General features: G+C 48.2%; 4 protein-coding genes across 4 annotated transcripts; 2 read left to right on the forward strand and 2 right to left on the reverse strand.

Annotated features, from left to right (window-relative positions):
• Window positions 1-1,671: 1,671 nt before the first annotated feature.
• Window positions 1,672-1,974, reverse strand: Aud_006098 (uncharacterized protein; the record flags this gene model as incomplete). The annotated part of the gene is made up of 1 exon (XM_043291005.1): window positions 1,672-1,974. The coding sequence occupies one exon, from the start codon at window positions 1,972-1,974 to the stop codon at window positions 1,672-1,674; it is 303 nt and encodes a 100-aa protein (XP_043146940.1).
• Window positions 1,975-5,516: 3,542 nt separating this feature from the next.
• Aud_006099 (ATP-binding cassette glutathione S-conjugate transporter YCF1) lies at window positions 5,517-10,651 on the reverse strand (the record flags this gene model as incomplete). Its single annotated transcript, XM_043291006.1, has 9 exons — window positions 5,517-5,771; window positions 5,839-5,930; window positions 6,020-6,088; window positions 6,154-6,308; window positions 6,363-7,147; window positions 7,200-7,245; window positions 7,298-7,401; window positions 7,453-10,275; window positions 10,355-10,651. The coding sequence occupies 9 exons, from the start codon at window positions 10,649-10,651 to the stop codon at window positions 5,517-5,519; spliced, it is 4,626 nt and encodes a 1,541-aa protein (XP_043146941.1).
• A 1,482-nt stretch (window positions 10,652-12,133) lies between these two features.
• Aud_006100 (putative C2H2 finger and ankyrin domain protein) lies at window positions 12,134-14,119 on the forward strand (the record flags this gene model as incomplete). Its single annotated transcript, XM_043291007.1, has 2 exons — window positions 12,134-12,185; window positions 12,243-14,119. 2 exons carry the CDS (start codon window positions 12,134-12,136, stop codon window positions 14,117-14,119), a joined length of 1,929 nt encoding a protein of 642 aa, XP_043146942.1.
• A 311-nt stretch (window positions 14,120-14,430) lies between these two features.
• Window positions 14,431-16,689, forward strand: Aud_006101 (FHA domain-containing serine/threonine-protein kinase; the record flags this gene model as incomplete). Its single annotated transcript, XM_043291008.1, has 5 exons — window positions 14,431-14,570; window positions 14,618-14,903; window positions 14,953-15,249; window positions 15,407-15,687; window positions 15,738-16,689. 5 exons carry the CDS (start codon window positions 14,431-14,433, stop codon window positions 16,687-16,689), a joined length of 1,956 nt encoding a protein of 651 aa, XP_043146943.1.
• Window positions 16,690-18,253: the final 1,564 nt, after the last annotated feature.

The raw sequence follows: 18,253 nt of genomic DNA on the forward strand, positions 1-18,253 counted from the left end.
GAAATGAAGGGCCAAAGCATCCCTGGTGGTGCGTCCGTGAATTTGAGGCCTGCAGAAAGTTGACAAATACTGGCAGGCCGGCACAGTGGCTGGCTCCGTGGAGCTGAAGACGCTGCGAGTTGGAACTGCGACATAAGTACTCGCAGCACGCCTGATTCAAATGAAGCTGCTGCAAGCCTGGACCTGCCATATGGAGCATGTGCAGTGCGCTATCACCACATGGGCCAGGGGCCCAAGTCCAACCTGTCTCACAATGGCTTTTCTCGTCTACACTTTCGTGAAGGAATTCCATATTAGAACGCTTTCGTTAAACCGGTATTATCCTGGCACGAGAGAACCTAATTCTACATATGAATGACGACTGTTTACAATATTCAGTTGCACGAGAAACCTGGTTTCCGGTCATCCTGGTGGTGATAGATATATATCTCATAAAGGACCCATCACCCATGCGACCGGGCCGAGCCTCTGCAGAATTAAGCATGCAAGTCACCGATGGGGATTAGGGCGTCTGTTGTGCGACGTGATTTCTGTGCCCAGTCAGAGTAAACGCGGATATGGGGGGTTGTACCTTACTGCAGATTATGAGCAATAATAATGGCATACATATGACACATTGTTTCTCCTCGAAATGACTATTGATTCGACGGGTAAGAAGATATTTTCCGACTGGGTTAACTACCCTAGCGATGAAATGAGTGTCTGTTCATGATTGGACTGAGTAACCCATGATCTACGCTAGTTATTCTAGAGTTCCGTGGAATGTCCATTCCACCGCACCAGATATATTTTGTGGACGATCATCATAAACGATTTGGTAGTACCCAGAGGTCGGAGTACTATAGAATGAAGAGTTGAGGGTAGAACACAAGACTCACATACGTACGCCATTTCATTGTCATTTTATGTATCCCTTTTTCTGTGCGCCCGTCATAACATGGACTATGGTACACTGATTTAAGTTGCGGGTATGGGCGGAAGGCCAACTGAACCATGGAACCGCTAGTATAGTGTGATGAACTATAATGGCCACTGCGAGTTGTCGCTCCCCCACCTCGCAAATCTATGGAGATGCTAATCTGATGCTCCAGTAGTATTCGCTGTTATTGATTCCTTCTGACGAACCCATCAAGAAGCATGTCACTATGAGGTGGATTACATACGCATGGCAGGAAGCAGCTTCTTGTTACACCACATTAACCAGATTAAATGGCTCGTCTGCCCGCACAACAGCAGCGCCTAGTATCCAAATATCCTGAAACTTGTACACAACACCTGAAGCCACCAATCAACGCCTGTCGCCTGCAGAATTCAGTACTAAGTATAGCCCTAACCGCACAGAGTCAGCATCATGCAGTAGTCACAGGCTAACTTACTCGATACATCCCTGTTCCTGCTCGCGGACTGGCCCAGAATCAACAATCTGGTACTCCGGGGATGTGGGACATGCATGCATATAAATTAGGATGAGGATATGATTCGCCACAATTTATCGGCCGGATGTGCCGACTGCAGAGAAGTCTGAATGAACCATTAGGGAATCCGGGAAGCTATATAGAGTAGGGATCATCCCTCTCGAATGGTGCAGAGTATTGTATGGAGCATGCGGTACCACGGATCCAGATAAATCTATCAATTACCTGTTAACAATACTAGATACCAAATTTACACCTAGGACATGAGAACCTGTGGAATCGACGCTGAAATGACTGCTACTGATATGGCGGCATTTCCACCAGCATGGGCTAGTCGCTTGTACATTCTGACAAGGGTCACCCGCTCTTCACGCCTTGAATCTTTGGCTTCAAGAACCTCCATGAGAGGTAGGAGCTCTCGTGTCTTTTGAAATACTCCCAATGTCGGCTGATGTTGGCGATCTGCTCGTTGATTGCGTTTGACGGGTAAGGCATATCTGGTGAAGGCCTCATTAGTGTGGGGCAAATGCGGGTCAAAATTGACCTTGCTGGCATGCATGGTTTCGGCGAATTCGGCACAATTTCCACTGTGGGATCAACGTCTGTCAAAGTATAGAGCTTGAGCCCTCCATTAGTGGTCTCTTCCACTCTCTGGACAACTACATGAATGGCTGGTTTTGACTCTTTTTTCAGAACAGACCTCGGCAGCAACGTTCCTACTGAGCCGCGTTGGGTCTTCTACAATTATTCATTGTTGGCGGAAGTCAGTGGTATTACACCGACCACCCCATAGTCAGCTTCAATCCGTCCGATTTTGGCGGGGTTGGATTCAACATCCCCATGAAAACGCGGCTAGACAAGCGTTTCTACATATCGTTTCCAAACGATTTCGCCATGTAATCGAGGACAGCATTTTGGCAGGTATCCGAATGAATAATCCTCGAGTTGATAGGCATAGCCCATCAGGGAGAAATCATAGTTTTGTAGTTGCTGAGGGCCTTCTTTAGGCATCTTGTGCAAAGTTCACCAAGGAGTGACGAAGATGCAAGCCCTGGCGAGCGTAAACTCGATCTGCATGGAAAGGAAGAGAGATGTAAGATGTCGGGTCTCTGCGGAGGCAGGATGGTCCAAAGCGAAGCTATATTCACTGTTGGTCACCTGGGAGAAGAGGACGACCTTTAGCGAGATAGCGTGTTGACAAACGGCGTGTAATCTAGAAATATATACTGAAGCCGTTGCCTGGGCATTTCACCCAAAACTCGACTCTCTTGTTTGACCCTCTCCATTGCATGGTGCGTGAGAGCCAAGTCATACCTGCACATCCAGAATGTGGCTGGCCCTGGAAGCTCCTGTAGAGAAGGTGAGCTCCCTTCTCCATAAGCTCTATCTACCACACAGTCATAACAGACTCATAGGGAAGGTGCGCTCTTCACTGCTGATGATTTAGTTAAGATCCACTAATCGATTTCTAATTGATTAAACTATCAACCAATATTAGGTACACTTAGTGAAATTATTAAAAGGTGAGATAATTGCTTTAGCAGAGGATCTAATCTTATAAAGTTCATAAGTACATTTCAACTTCTTTAGATACGCCTAATATCTATCACTGTACTTACTTCCTGTACCTAGATTAGATGGCTAAAGCAAGTGGATATAGCACAAAAGTCCCGTACAGGGAAATGGCTGAGGACTTCCAGGAACAGCATCCCGGGGAACAAGTTCTGGCATTGCTGGCACGGGAATATAACCCGATTGAGCGCACCATTGCGATGCTATTTTCTCCTCATTTGAATGATCGACCTGCAGAGGACGAAAGTCTGTTGAACAAGACCCCTCAAACTGCGACGCGCAGATCAAGACCACACGGGTTATGATGAAATCTCCACAAGTTTATGCTTTGAGGTTCCTGGAATGACTGAAGACCAGGCAACTCTATCTCTATCATCATTCTCCATGTGCGTCGAACCGAACATGTTCGTGTCCACCGTGATAAATAATATCTTGCAAGAGTGCCAGCAATCCCCAAACTGATTCCGGTAGCTGGAGTCGCACCGGACAAATCGGTCATTGCCAGCTGTCAGGGACCCATCCACTATATATGCATGTCACTGGTAGAATCCTGGGGATATCCACCTTTCATCAATGCCAGTGTCGCACAGCTTCCAGCCATCGCACAATCATTTAACTATTCTGTTGTATGAGTCCTGCAACTACGGACTCGGTGATGGATCGACTCGACTATGCGAGCATCGACGCAAGGATGATGCTTGGCGATCTTCGACCACGGCGCCTGGAAGTTTATGTTTTGGGATACGTCTCATGGGCGACCTCAGGTCCATTTATCGCATAAAAATCAAAACGGCCTGAGCGTTGCGGCTGGTCTCCCTTGTGCCATGCTATTCGGGGATTTACTAAGTACAGAGTATGCTTACGGAGTACAGTGTAGGATGTCAGATATTGCCAGTATCAGTTCAAATGTCTCACTCTGTGAAGAAGAGTGTATGCAAATGACTGTCATTATCTCACTAAGTGCGTAATAACCCGTCAGCCATACCCAGAGGTAGATTTTATACCCTCTACTGCAAATCACTGAAGCAAATACCGCCAACTGCTAGATGTGCGAACAACCTCAACCCGAAAACCAGGTTCTCACTGCGACGGACGGACGGCACGGCCGGGTTTCCCTGCAAGATCTGAATCTGAATTCTATCTAAGCGGGGCCCTTCGTTCAATCCTTCTACTACTCCTCTACTAAACTAAAGTGGTTGTAATTTCAAGTACTATCCAAGTATGTTTTTCGTAGATGGATCCGGCTCCTGCAACTTAAGTGTCCCGCGTCCCGCTGTGGTATCATTATAGTCATACAGATGGTACGGACTACATAGTCTACGGAGTAAGTCGGGCAATGGCCCAGCGTCCGCCACGCGAGAAAGAGATAGTGCTTGGTCCCCCGTAGTTAATTTTGATAGACGTCGAAGATGAATGGCAAAGACAACAATCTATAAGGACGCAAGGGATGACAAATTAAGAAGTTTATCCATGCTTCCGTCCACTGAGACCGCACGCCTTGAAGCAGCCTTCGTACGAACTAAGACCGCGAATGGCCCAAGCATGGTCTGAGCCTCGCGAGTCCATTCTACCCAGTGAGGTCTGTTTCTCCACACGTTTTCTCAATACAGATCGAACTATATCATTTCGAAAGAATATTTCAGAGTTCAGAAGAGGTAATCTGGTCCATGAGTCTCTGCATGTTTCTAAGGAAAACCTTGAATTGCGCTACTATTGGGTGTGTCACGTCTGCTTTGGCGGGGTACTCCAGCTCGGTGGCTGGCGTTCACTATTCAGATGACCGGGGGTTGTAAACTTGTAATACAGCTTCAAGAAATGGTTAATTAATGGCTGTCAGTAGTTGACAGCGACAGTGTCCCTCTCTCTCACCCTAGACAACATCGTTACGTGCCAGTTAGTTGCATTTTCTGCATGGTCCCTCCCAGCTGCTTCCCTACACCGCTACTCTTGAGTGCGTGCACATTGGAACAAACAACTTTTATATGGCTATATGCAACCGGAAGGCAATCCCTCCACCTACACTGTAGATACTCTGTACACAGATTGACTATACTCCGTAATGACGCTGAAAACAGGGAATCATAAACCCCTCTTGACATCATGAACTCAATGCTTGTCGCCTCCAGGCCAGACCACTCCCCCTCCGGAGCCGAAATTGACACTAAGGCCGGCTGTAAATCAGGATTCTATCGTAGCGCCTCCAGATCGGTGATCGATCACCCTAAGGTCTCCAAGAAGGCCCCTCTTCAATGGCGCACGGACTTTGTTACAGATCAAAGCTGCGACGACAGCTGGCTGAGACGACCCAGAGCTGTGTCCTCGAGTTCGCCATGCACTGCAGAGTACCGGTACGTACTCTCGCTGAAACAGGGCGATTCCCACAAACCAGGAAAGAGGATAAGGGAATCAGATTTTTCGCCTTCCTTATACAGTAGTCCAGACAAAAAAGGGATCGGCCCGAGCTGGAAGAATCGATCCGGTTCCCCCAGCCAGTCACAATATCAGCTTCCTCTTTAGGTGGAAATTAGATTACTGCACAAGCGCTGCTCCATCGCTGTCAAGCAAACCGGCTTCCCTGACCAGCTCATAGAATTTGCCGCCACGCTTGATCAGGTTTGCGGGCGTGTCAAACTCTGCGACCTGCCCCTTGTCCAAGACCACGATTCGATCAGAGTCAATAATTGTATTAATGCGGTGCGCAATCGTGATGATTGTGCGTTCCTGGAAGACGCTGCTGCGCAGGGTGCGTTGGAGCAGCGCATCCGTCTCCACGTCGACTGCCGCCTGTTACAAGCCGTCAGTGAACCTTCATCATGTACAGGAAGAAACGGTGTAGTCAACGGCCACTTACTGTTGCTTCGTCAAGCACAAGGATATTGCTCGGTGTCAGCAACGCCCGCGCCACAGATACCAGCTGACGCTGGCCCTGGCTAAGATTAGATCCTGTCACCATCACGTTAGTACTCGGGCGTTTAGTTTAAGCAAGGACTCAAAAGGGGAGTGGGCATGGCGGTGGCAAAAGAGAACTTTACCTCCTTCTTGAATCTGTGCGTCCAGCTGACCGTCCATTTGAGCGATATGCTCCTTGAGTCTGGCATGTTCTACACAATTACGGGGTCAGTCAGTCAATCAATGCTTGGGAATGCAGCGAACCGGGCCAACATACCTAGGACACTCCACAGCTCCGTGTCATCATGCACATGCCGCGGGTCCAAATTGTCCCGCAGAGTGCCTTCAAACATGGCAGGATCCTGGGGAATAATGGCAAGACGTCCCCGCAGGTCAGATAGGCCAATAGTAGAAATATCCAGGCCATCAATACTATAAAAGACGTCAGAAACTGTAAAGACAAGTAGATCGGGCAGTTTTTCTCACCTGATGCTGCCACCAGCGGCTTCGATGATCCGGAAGAGCGCCAGAGTCAGCGAACTTTTTCCTGCACCTGTACGACCAACAACGCCTATTTTTTCGTGAGGTTTGATGTCTAGGTTGATATCCTTGAGCACGAGATCAAGTCCAGGACGGTACCGCGTGCTGTAGTCCTTGAAGGTCACCGCCCCTTGAGCGGGCCATCCGATAGCCGGGCGGTTTTTGAAGATGACATCAGGGGCCTCGCTGGGCAGGTTCGCGTATTCAAGAACCCGCTCAACAGACACAATGTTGGTTTCGACTTCGACAGTCTGTCGAACAATCCAGTTCAAGGACTGAGTGATTTGGAGAGCATAAGACATGGCCAAACCGACCATGCCTTCAGACACACGACTGCCAGTGGCGACCGAGATGATGGAAAGCACCGCGGAAGTCAGGATAATAACCGAACCGATGAATTCCAAACGAACAGCCAACCATCTGTTGGCACTGAGGGATGGAAAGTAAGCCCGAAGATTCGCATCCATGCGCCATTCGTTTTCAAGAGCAAACCGGTTCTCCTGTCGATAGCCGCGGATCGTGGAGATGCCGCCGAGCGACTCCTGGAAGTGAGCATAGATCGGGCTCCTAGTGACGCTGTCCAACCGCTTCAATTCACGTGAGGTTCGTAGGTAGTACTTCTGGTACCGCAGGTAAACGTAGCCCAGAGGGAAAATCGCCAGAATGAAGGCGGGGGTGTTTGTAGCGATCACAATCATCGTGAAAAGTGCCTTTGCGAAGTTACTGAACAACTAGCTCGATGTCAGCGGTGACCAATTGTTAGAGGGCCGGCTTTTCACATACCATGTTGAAAGTACGAGCAAGGACTTCATCAATCCGATACACATCACTAAACAACGTCGTAAGCCATCACATCAACAGCGTATAGAACTGCAGCCTACCTTGAGAATCGATTCAGGATCCGGCCAGACGGAGTAGTCTCGAAAAAGCTCATAGGAGAGCGGAAAATAGAGAATGCCATGCGTTCATGCAGTTTGCGAGAAGCCTGTTGTCGTATTAGTGTAGTTCTTCACTTGTGATACGATTCAGGCCATACCTCAATCGAGCAAAATATCCAGAGAATCAAATTCTGAAGGATAACCAAGAGGGAAGACCCAAGACCGAAAGCCAGGTAAACAACAATGAACTTGGTGACGTTCGGGTGAGACTGCACTTCGCTGGCTTCAGACCACTTCTTTAGCCAGAAACTACCAGCAACTTGCGCCGTCTGCCCTCCCAGAAGCGTGAGCAAGTAGAAGCAGACAGCGATAATATTGCTGTCCTTGGCATATTCTCCGTAAACACTCCACTTGACTTTACCCTGCTGCGAGATTTCCTGCGTCTGCTTACTCTTGAGGACGTTCTCTTCGTCACCAAGCTTACGCCGAACACCGTGCCAGCTCGCCGTACTGGCACGCCGCAGCGTGACGGTGCTCGATCTCCGCCGAGTAGTCACAGCGCCGGATCTGATGGGGAGAAGTGATCCTATTTGCTGCTCAGCTTCCATATCCGATGCCTCTGATTCTGCATTCTCAAGGACAGTGGTGGATTCCGAGCCTTCAGGGCTAGCTAGATCATGGCCGTCACTGCTGGAACCTTCGTCCTCCGATTCGTTCATCGTTGTGCGTACGAGATTGGACACCTCGCCCTTCATAGCCATCAACTGTTCGTAGGTTCCCTTCTCAATCAAGGTCTTATTTCTTAGGAGAGCAATAAAGTCGGCCTCTTTTAACACAGGAATAGCGTTGGTGGCCAGAATCCTGGTCTTACCGCTGAGAAGACCATTCCGACCAAGTACCTTGTTGATGAGGTGACGACCGACGTGCTGATCGACCGCTGAAAGCACATCATCAAGCAGGTAGATATCTGCACGAGCGTATACCGCCCGGGCAAGTGTCAAACGAGCCTTTTGTCCACCCGAGAGGGAGATGCCCCTCTCACCGACCTCAGTTTGATCGCCATCGGGCAGGTTGTTAAAGTCATCAAGCAGAGCGCAAGCCTCAACTGTGAGGTCATAGAACTGAGGATCCCACCGATGTCCGAAAACAATATTCTCACGGACGCTGGCATTCATCACCCATGGTTGTTGCGCGACATAAGCGATACGGCCTCGAACAACAACATCGCCTTCGGTCTTCCAGAGATCACCTAGCAACGACAGAAGGAAGGAGGATTTACCGGCACCGACTCTCCCGACAATGCAACTGAGCTCCCCTTTGCGAGCGCTAAAGTCAATGTTCTCAATAACGTTGTCGCCTTGGTACCTGTTCCAGGTGAACGCCGCGTCCCGAATACGGACAGACTCATCACCAGCATGGGTCACTGGGTCCTCGAATGTGACCGCATCAGTTTGTAGTTCTTCCGCAGTAAAGTAGTCGGTCAGACGCTGCACAGCCACGGACGCTTCAATGATGGACGTGATAACCATAGGCAGGATTGAAAGCGGAAACGTGAGCAGATTGAACAGAGTCAAGGCCGGGAACACCACGCTTGTAGTCAAAGGCTGATCACTTATCAAGACGTAAACGCTGAATGTAGAGCACGAGACTAGGAATGGGGTGGACTGCCAGGTGAAGTTTGCAATCGATTGAGTTGCTCCAATCTTGCGAAGAGTGTTCAGCTCCAAATCGTTTCTGATATGGCTGAGTTTGTTCATGAATGCTGTATTCCAGGCATATAGTTTAATGCTCTTGATGTTGTTCAGGATCTCAGTCATCAGTCGTGATCTGGAGTCCTTGTTCTTCATCTGTACGATCTGAAGCTTTTTCATCATTCGGGCAATCGCCCCGTTCAGAGGGATCATGAGAATCATCACACCAATACCTGCAAACATGCTTACACCGACTAGTTGATAAAGGGACAGCATACAAAGAGTGATTTGGAAAGGAGCAGACCAGAGTTGCATGCCGAATTGAGTCAGGTCTGACAAGCGTTGCTGGTCGACAGCCATATGGTTGACAATATCACCTGTGGTCTTGGATGCACGCCCTTCGCTCGAAAGTCTTAGAGACTTGGCGTAGATCATGGCAGTCAAGGCTGACTTGACGCGCATACCGGTATCAAATGCCCTTTGGAAGTACTGGTGCAGACACATGGTCTGTGTTACCGAGACCAAAAACATCGCCAGCGCGATGGCCACACCACCGATCACGGGCTGAGGTTCATCAGTCTTATATGATTTTATGAAGACGATGAGGAGGCGCAAGAGTTGCGGCTGAACAAAGGCAAGTACGTCGCTTCCGCACTTGATGATTGCGCCGCGCAGGTACGGGCCACCGAACGATTTCATCAACGCCAACCACAGAGACGGCTTCGACTTCTTCAGCTCTTCCGCCCAATTTTCCTCCAAAGTGTCCCCTGTGACGCGCGTAGTGTCGCGCCTCCGCAGATTCCAAAGATCATCCTGAGTAAGATAGTGCTTGTAGCCGAATTTCATCAACGGTGTCATCCAGCTGAAGGTGAGGACTGCGAAAATATCGGCGTACTCGTACGGACATTCATCCTCATCACCCAAGGCGTCGTACGCACTTTGTTTTTTGGGAACCAGGTATTCGAGTCCAAACTCCAACAGAGCAAGGCCGAGGCTAACGTTGATGCAAACAAAGTATGGGAGTTGATCTTCGTAAGCCTTTTGTGAGACCAGCGACCGTAATTTGATGCCGTAAGCGATGGTAAAGAAGAGCCAGTAGAACAGGACAACGCCGTTGGGCTGTCTGCTGCGCCAGTGCTCGTAATATTGAACTGCAAATATCACACCAAGAGACGCGAACACCAGAATGGAACTCCAGAAGCGAAAATCAACCAAGAAGAGACGAGGAGCGGACTCGGCTTGAATCGCGGCTTGAAGGGCAGTCGTGAAGATTAGGGCGCCCAGCACAATCTAATAGCGAGGAATGCTTCTGTTAGATAACCATCTGGCTCGGACGGTCGCAACATCCATTTGAAGAAGAAGATCTTACCAATTTCGCATAAAAGTGCCAATTTTTCGACACGGGCTGAGGCGCACGCTTCTTCAACAAGAACCATATGGCACCTGCTCCCATGAGCAAGCCCCATGCTGCAACCAAAGCTACTCCAATATCCAGGAAACATGGTGTAAGATCAAATCTGTATTTGCTTATTGGACCCCAACCCTCGACATCACCACAGAAAGGCTGAAGTTTTTTCGACGGACTGAACGGAGAGTCCAAAGTCGATGATGAAACTGGTGCGGAATGGAAATTCCCCAGGATCACCTGGGGGTTGCCATCAAGCATCTTGGTATCCGGACAAACGACCCCAACTCCAAAGATTCCTGAACCGTCTGGCAACAGGAAAGGAGAGGGAATTAGCTGAGATTAAGAACTCAGAATGCCAGTGATTTCAAATACGAGACTGGCGGATTTTGTCTGAGGGCGCAAGGAGAATAATTCGAATCAATAAGAAACTAGCTGCAGCTTGATTACTAAAGGTCCAAGCTTCGCTGCTGCCGGCGTCTCGGAAATAAGGTAGTATCAGTTCAAAGACCTAGGTTCGAGTTGGAACTACCTATACTGAATGATTGAGGCAATGATACTCAATGGGCACCTCGAAATTGAAGATATGTACAGCTCTATTCCACTCAACAACGTCGAGGTTTCCAAAAAAAAAAAAGCGTTAAGTATAATACTCTCTGTTGCGATTTAAATAATGACATAAACCTTCCTTTGCTTATTTCCGAAGAATTGAGGCCAGAACCATGAGTCAGTTCGGAAAAAGTCTTGGGTCGCTTGGCATAACATTTCCTCACCTTCTCTATGACTCCCATCAATAATCAGAGAGTCAATTTCTGAGGATGAATTATTGGAGCTGAAGACATATGCTGGTATTCTCAGCCTGAAAGGCGAGCATAGTCAAGATAGCTAGACCAATTCAGGCTGATTTAAGCTTGCAGCTATCAATTATGAACCCTGCTCTATAATCTACGTATAATCTCTTATCTTGAGCAATACTCGATGATGTAATAATGCCTTGCAAGTCAAGGCTTCCTGGGGATCCACCGATCGTCAATTGTTGTCTAACAATCTCTGTACTATGCACTACTGTACATGTTAAATGGTGATGATCAGAGCGCAGTTTGACTCTCTTTTCCCCCCTGAGATTGGAAGTATGCAGCTCGCGATAGTTGACGTAAGAAACCAGATAATGCCATATAAAATCGGCTTTCGAACATGATGTATGGAGAATGTAACCGATTTCATACATATATCAAGCGCGACCCTAATGGAGAAATGGTCAAATAATTCAGTATCCTGGGTTCATCAGTGTCCCAATCACCCAGTCACAACTAGGACTATGATGCCTGTATAGCGCTCTCATCCGCTACTCGTAGATTTTCCATAAATGATTGTGTAATGCCCTGGCTGTTGTGCGATCATAGCAATTACTTTGCCGGTCATCAATTGCCATATCGGGTCCCCGCTTGAGCTACTCCGTACATGTAAAGACTCCTACACTACCCAGCCACTATGACTAAGTCTCCTTCGTGAGTCAGTAAGGAAAGCAAGATATGACTGCCCGGAAAATTCTAGAACGCTTTCGTCAGAATAAGATGACACGAAATCTTTTAAAATCGTCATACTGCTGCCTGTATTCTCCTAATACAGTGTAGCCCCACACGAAGGCGGTATACTTATCACTTTTGGAGGGTCACACATTCGCCGCAGTGCTTTGCATCTCCGCGATCGAACCTACTCTGGGATAAACTACCTGACAACGCAATGGTCGCAGATACTTCTTTGGTGGAAGAGTTATTGAAAAGACCTCTATATGGTATGCACTTTCTTCTCATGTTCTAGATTACGTGTGCGTATAGCTGATCCTCATTAGTATATGATCTTCCTCAGGCACTTCTTTCGACTTTAACCACCAAGGGCGATGACCAATCCATAGCCGTGGAAGATACTGTCGAACCCTCTAGAGAAACGCTCGATCTGTCGACTCTAGATCCGGTGATTGCTACTTCCACATCCTGCGCCCTTTGCAAAGTCTCCTTTCTGAATGTACAAGAACAACGAGAGCACGTTCGGTCGGACCACCACAGATTCAACATCAAAGCGCAAGCTAGAGGCAACCCTACGTTAGACGAGGCACAATTTGCTAAAGCGGTTGGAGATTTGGATGAGTCAATATCTGGCTCCGAGTCGTCAGAGGAGGAAGACGACGAAGAAGACGTGCAGCTCTCTGCCTTGCTGAAAAGGCAGGCCAGGATAGCCCAGGCAGCTGAAGTGGCGGAGGAGTCACCAAGCAAAAAGCCGGCTGGCAGGAGCCCTCTTTACTGGTTTTCGAGCTCGCTGTTGCCATCCAGCACATCACTAGGTGTCTATAGAGCTTTGTTCTCGAATGACGAACAAGATGAGCCTACACACCTCGTTGATTCGTTGCGAAAGAAGCAACTATCGCCGCTACCGACACAAAGACCGAATGCACAGCAACAAGCGAATGGAGTTACGCACAGTCCGCATATCTTCATGTGCATGATAGGAGGTGGCCATTTCGCTGCCATGTTGGTCTCTATGGCCCCTGAAATTCATCGTAAACAAGGTGGCGTTGAGCGGCAGGCCCGCGTCATCGCCCACAAGTCATTCCATCGCTATACAACGAGACGGAAGCAGGGTGGTTCTCAATCTGCTAGTGACGCCGCTCGAGGCGCAGCACATTCCGCTGGTTCTAGCCTTCGAAGGTATAACGAGGCTGCTTTGGAGAAGGAGATCAGAGAGCTCTTGCGAGACTGGAAGGAGATGATCGATAATGCGCAACTGTTGTTCATCCGAGCGACTGGCAATACGAACCGAAGGATTCTATTTGGACAATATGAGGGTCAATTTCTGAAACAGAATGATCCCAGAATAAGAGGGTTCCCATTCAGCACTCGTCGAGCCACGCAAGTCGAGCTTATGAGATGCTTCAAAGAACTTACTCGCGTGAAAGTAAGCCAGATCGATGAAGCGGCCCTTGCAGCAGCGGAGGCAAAACAGAGGGCAGAAACGTTGAAGCCTCCAACACCACGGCCGCAGCAGCAAAAGCCAAAAGTGTCGAAGGAGGAGGAGGAGGCTATATTGCATACATCTCAGATCCAAGCCCTGATTCGACGGTCCAAAGTACCAGCGTTGATGTCCTATCTCTCCAAAAACTCTATACCCTCATCTTTCACGTTCCGTCCATCTGATTCTCCGCAAAATTTCCGCTGTCCTACTCCCTTGCATTTTGCAGCAAATCTGAATTCCCCATCGGTAGTTTCGGCCCTCCTTACAAAGGCCGAGGCTGATCCAACGATTGTCAACGGCGAAGGAAGAACTGCTTTCGAGCTTGCCGGCGATCGAGCTACCCGTGATGCATTCCGCGTTGCACGACATGAACTGGGAGAGTCAAAATGGAACTGGGACATTGCCAAGGTCCCAACGGCGGTATCCAAGGAGGAAGTTGATAGTCGCGCAGAAAGGGAGCGAAAAGCAGCAGAAGAGGAAGAGTCAAAGAGGCGCAAGACCGAATTAGAGCGATTAAAGAAGGAAGAAGCTGCTAGAGCAGCCTCACTGCAAGAATCGAGAAAAGCGGGAGGCCGAGCATTAGGAGCGATGGAAAAGACGGCATCTGAAAAGAGAGAAGAAGAAATGAGGGGAATGACACCAGAGATGAGGATGAGACTGGAGAGAGAGCGCCGCGCTAGAGCAGCGGAGGAACGCATTCGAAGGATGCAGGGAAAGTAGTCGTTGAGATGTATCAGTGTCAACAATTGATGATTGAGAATTTGCGAACATTGATGTCCTTTATGATATAGAATTGAATGAAACGAAGCTGAAATGGATGATGACTTTTTCGACGCGCAAACTTGACCAGCGACTTTAGTACTATTGCATACAGCACCTGACTTCCACTAGGAGGTAATATGAGCTGCTTAAGTCTCCTGAACCTCTTGACAGCGACAACCGCCATCATTAGTCTTGCATGATTACAGTCTTTTCCCCCGCACTCATAGGCCGTCCATATTTCCTTACCACCCTCATCTCTACTTTGTATAATGTCTGAGCGCCAGCCATCCTGTCCAGGCTATTATGTCGGTACACTTCTCGAAGTGGACCCACGAACTGGGAAGACAAGCAACCCATTAAATGTATCCAGCAATAACGAGATATACGTCGGTCGAGACCGGAAACGATGGTACTGAGTCACTCCTCCGAATCCTTCAATGCTAATTGGAATCATAGCCAATACATTGTAAACGATCCATTCATCTCGAACCGTCACCTCCGAATCTACACCATCATCTTCGACCAAGAGAATCCCGACGAAGTCGCACCGTTGGTATACGCTCAAGATATCTCGCTGAACGGCACGTCGTGGAACGAGTATCCCATGGGCAAGGGAAATGGTAGCTTTCTCCTGAGCGATGGCGATATTCTGAAACTGTCCCCGAGTGTCCACCTTTTGTACCGACGTGACGGTCACAGAGAAGAGGATCACTTTGACGTGCTGCAGAGAGTCGAGATGAGGGTAGGCCTTATTTTCTGCTACAGTTTGAACTCATGCTGATTGCGTGTAGGTTTTTGAGGATCAGTACACAATTACGCAGCGAAAATTAGGATCCGGGGCGTATGGGCAGGTGCATATGGCGTTCAACAGAGAGACTGGCCAGCAGCTTGCATGCAAGATTGTTGATCTCCGGATTTTGAAAGACAGGGTTCTTGAAGAGTTTGACGGTCAAAGATCCAGGTTCTTTGAGATGGATCTGGATCGCGTAGTTGCAGTGCGCGTACACAATGGACACATGGCAAGAAAAGTCCAGGAGAAACTCGAAATATATGACCGGGAAGCCAGGATCCTGGCAAGGCTCTGCCACGTAGGTTTTGCTCGAATCTCATCAGAAGGGCACTAACGGACAATCAAAGCCAAATATTATTGGGGTTGAAAAGGTGATCCGATCAAGCAATACAATGTGAGACGAACCTTAGTGAGATCCAAAGTTCGCACTAACTGAAGAAAGATATCTTTTTCAGGACCTCGTGACTGCTGGAGACTTGTTCTCATTCATCCAATACAAAGGTGGAAAGCTTGGTGACATTGAAGCCGCCGTGATCGTGAGACAGGTTCTTATGGCTCTGGATTACCTCCATGAACAGAATATTGTTCACAGAGATCTGAAGCCAGACAATATTCTCATGACGTCCCTGGCGGATGGGAGCAGAGTGGTACTCACTGACTTTGGATGCGCGAGGCTGGTACAGCCAGGAATTGAAAGAATGTCCACGAAAATCGGCACGTATGACTATAGTGCTCCGTAAGTGCATCTCTGACTCCCATACTTTGATATACTGACTCTTGTCTTAGTGAAGTCCTTCGATCCAGCCGACGAGGATATACGAAGGCCGTGGATCTGTGGTCCCTAGGTTGTGTCACGACCGTGCTCCTGACTGGGGAGCCTCCCTTCAGCTCTCCATTGCCTGAGCGGAAAACCAGCCAGGGCAATCGACAAGGTGCCCTCAACGGGCTCGAGGCGAATTTGACCTGTAACATGATTGGCAAGCGGGCGAAAGACTTTGTTCTGCGTCTCCTGGTCTTCGATGAAACAAAACGCATGGACGTGAAGCAAGCACTGGGTCATTGTTGGTTTACCAACTCTGCTCATAAAGAGGCATTTGAAGCGCTCTACAAGCGATCCATTAGGGACTGGAAGCCTCGAGCACCGAAGGAGCCACTGATGGTCGAGCTCTACAATCTGATTCAAGCCAGCAAGACGAACGGAGATGTGGTTCAGATCCAACGTTCCCAAAAGGATTTGCAAATCGAGATTTCTGGATCAGCTCTTCCAAGGGTAAGTGTCGCTCAAAAGACGATGTTAAAGGAATCAATATCGCCTGGACCTCGCAGAGATCCCTCTCCGACACTCTCTGACCCTGACCTACCGCCACACGGTCAACTAGATAACCCTTCACATCAACTCCATGATCTGGAAAAGGATGCTTCCGAGCTTGACTCAGAAGCAAGGAATCTAGATTCTTCCGGGCAAAGCACGGCGACTTTTGAGCAATCTGAAGTACTCAGAGATGAAAGCGAACAGTTCAACCAGTATGAGTGGGCAATTCCATCTATAATCCCCGATCTTTCAAATGCCAATGCTGCCCTCTTGAAGAATATCAACGATGGCTCAACAGGAAAGAAGCGTTCTCAGAACACCTGGGAGGAACTCGAGAATGAGGTCTATGAGGAGGTCAGAAATAGTATCACCGGGAAGCGGCAGCACTTGATATACGGCGCGAACATTGTCAAAAACTGGATTTGATTCAGGTCGGCGAGCGTCACGATGTTGAAGATCTATCAGTACGGAGGGAGGCAAGAGAAGCCAAAAGGATGACAAAGATTTTAGATCTTAGTGAAGTATCCTGAATGAGATTCCTAGATCGTTGATCACAGAAGAATATCTAAGACAAACTATGGGCTTGAATCTCTGGAAGCTATGGCATTCCAATCCAATAGCTCTGATAACGGCGAGAATATAAGGTATTACCCATATCTTCAGCACAAACCAACCTAAGACGAGCGCTATTGACCATCATCTATCTACATTGTTCTCCTAAACACTTTCCTTCTAGGGAATACAGCCATAATGTCGTCGAGTCAGGAAGGGCCTCCCTCCTAGCCGTCCATTGCTTCGTTGAGCGCATCCAAACCAATCAATGGCACCGCTCTCCACCGGTGTCTGAAGCATCAACCATGCGTTTCATATCGCAATATACATCTCCCAATACCAAAAAGCTTATGCGCATTTACTTGTTCTCGGTGGACGTACAATTTATATGGAAAGGATTAAGGGAGACATGATTGGCAAAGGCTGGGTATAATGAAGTGAGGATTCAAAGGCGAACTTCTTTGCAATTAGCAGACATGGTCCGCAAGACGCGAGACTTTCACCTGGAAGGCATGGGTGTTGCTTTTGTGATGGTGGGTCACTTTTTGACTGCTGTATTCCTGGCCCTTCACTGCGTTTTGGTCTTTTTGATACCATTTCCATTGGCACTTACGCATGGGCATGGAATTCTATTCAAGACTTAACCCTGAAATTCAGGAACTTATTAAACAATAAAGCAAGACTTGGGCTTTAGTATTTACTCATAATGATCTTAGCAGCCTCAACGTCCTCACGCACAGAAATACTATCATTAGTATCATCAATTGGGAAACTGCTGGTTAGTATCCATCATATTAGGATAGATACACTTCTGCCCACCAAGTCAACCAAGTCAACCTAGAGAACTCCTTCTAGGTCAATGATATTGACAAATTCCTACAACCAATACCTGAAGAGCTGGCGATGGAACAGATCCATCAAAAACACTTTAGAGATTTGTAAGTAATCCTGGCTTGTGAGTAGTTCTATGATAAAGTACTGTCTGCTAAGAGTACATCGGATCCGTCCAGAAGAAGAATAACTGTCTCGGCGGTATATAGGCTAAGCTCCCCGTGAGGTAAACACAAAGAGCGTCAAGCACTGGCAGTGTAATACTTTGTAGGCTGCCCAGCATGATTAGAGGCGGACTTGCACTGCCAAACAAGACCAGATTTCCGCAAATATTTGTGATAGCACACTCACTACTCCTGCAGCCTTGGCCATCTGGGACGTAGTTGAAGTTTTACAGCTAATTTGAGCCAAGCTAGGAGGTATACAAAGGAATATCAATGGTCGCCTGACCACAACGCTCGTTTACCTTGCACCTTCAGCTCTACTAGTGACTCACTCGAAAGTATCCCAACGGAGGAGACTGATACATTTTGGACCGAAGTTCTAATTCTGACAGTAGGGATGTGTATGGATCGGGAGCGATCTTCCCTCTGGTCACTGGCCAGAA

The sequence above is a fragment of the Aspergillus udagawae genome (genome assembly GCF_001078395.1).
Source record: "Aspergillus udagawae IFM 46973 DNA, scaffold_4, whole genome shotgun sequence".
In the NCBI taxonomy this organism is placed as follows: Eukaryota; Fungi; Ascomycota; class Eurotiomycetes; order Eurotiales; family Aspergillaceae; genus Aspergillus; species Aspergillus udagawae.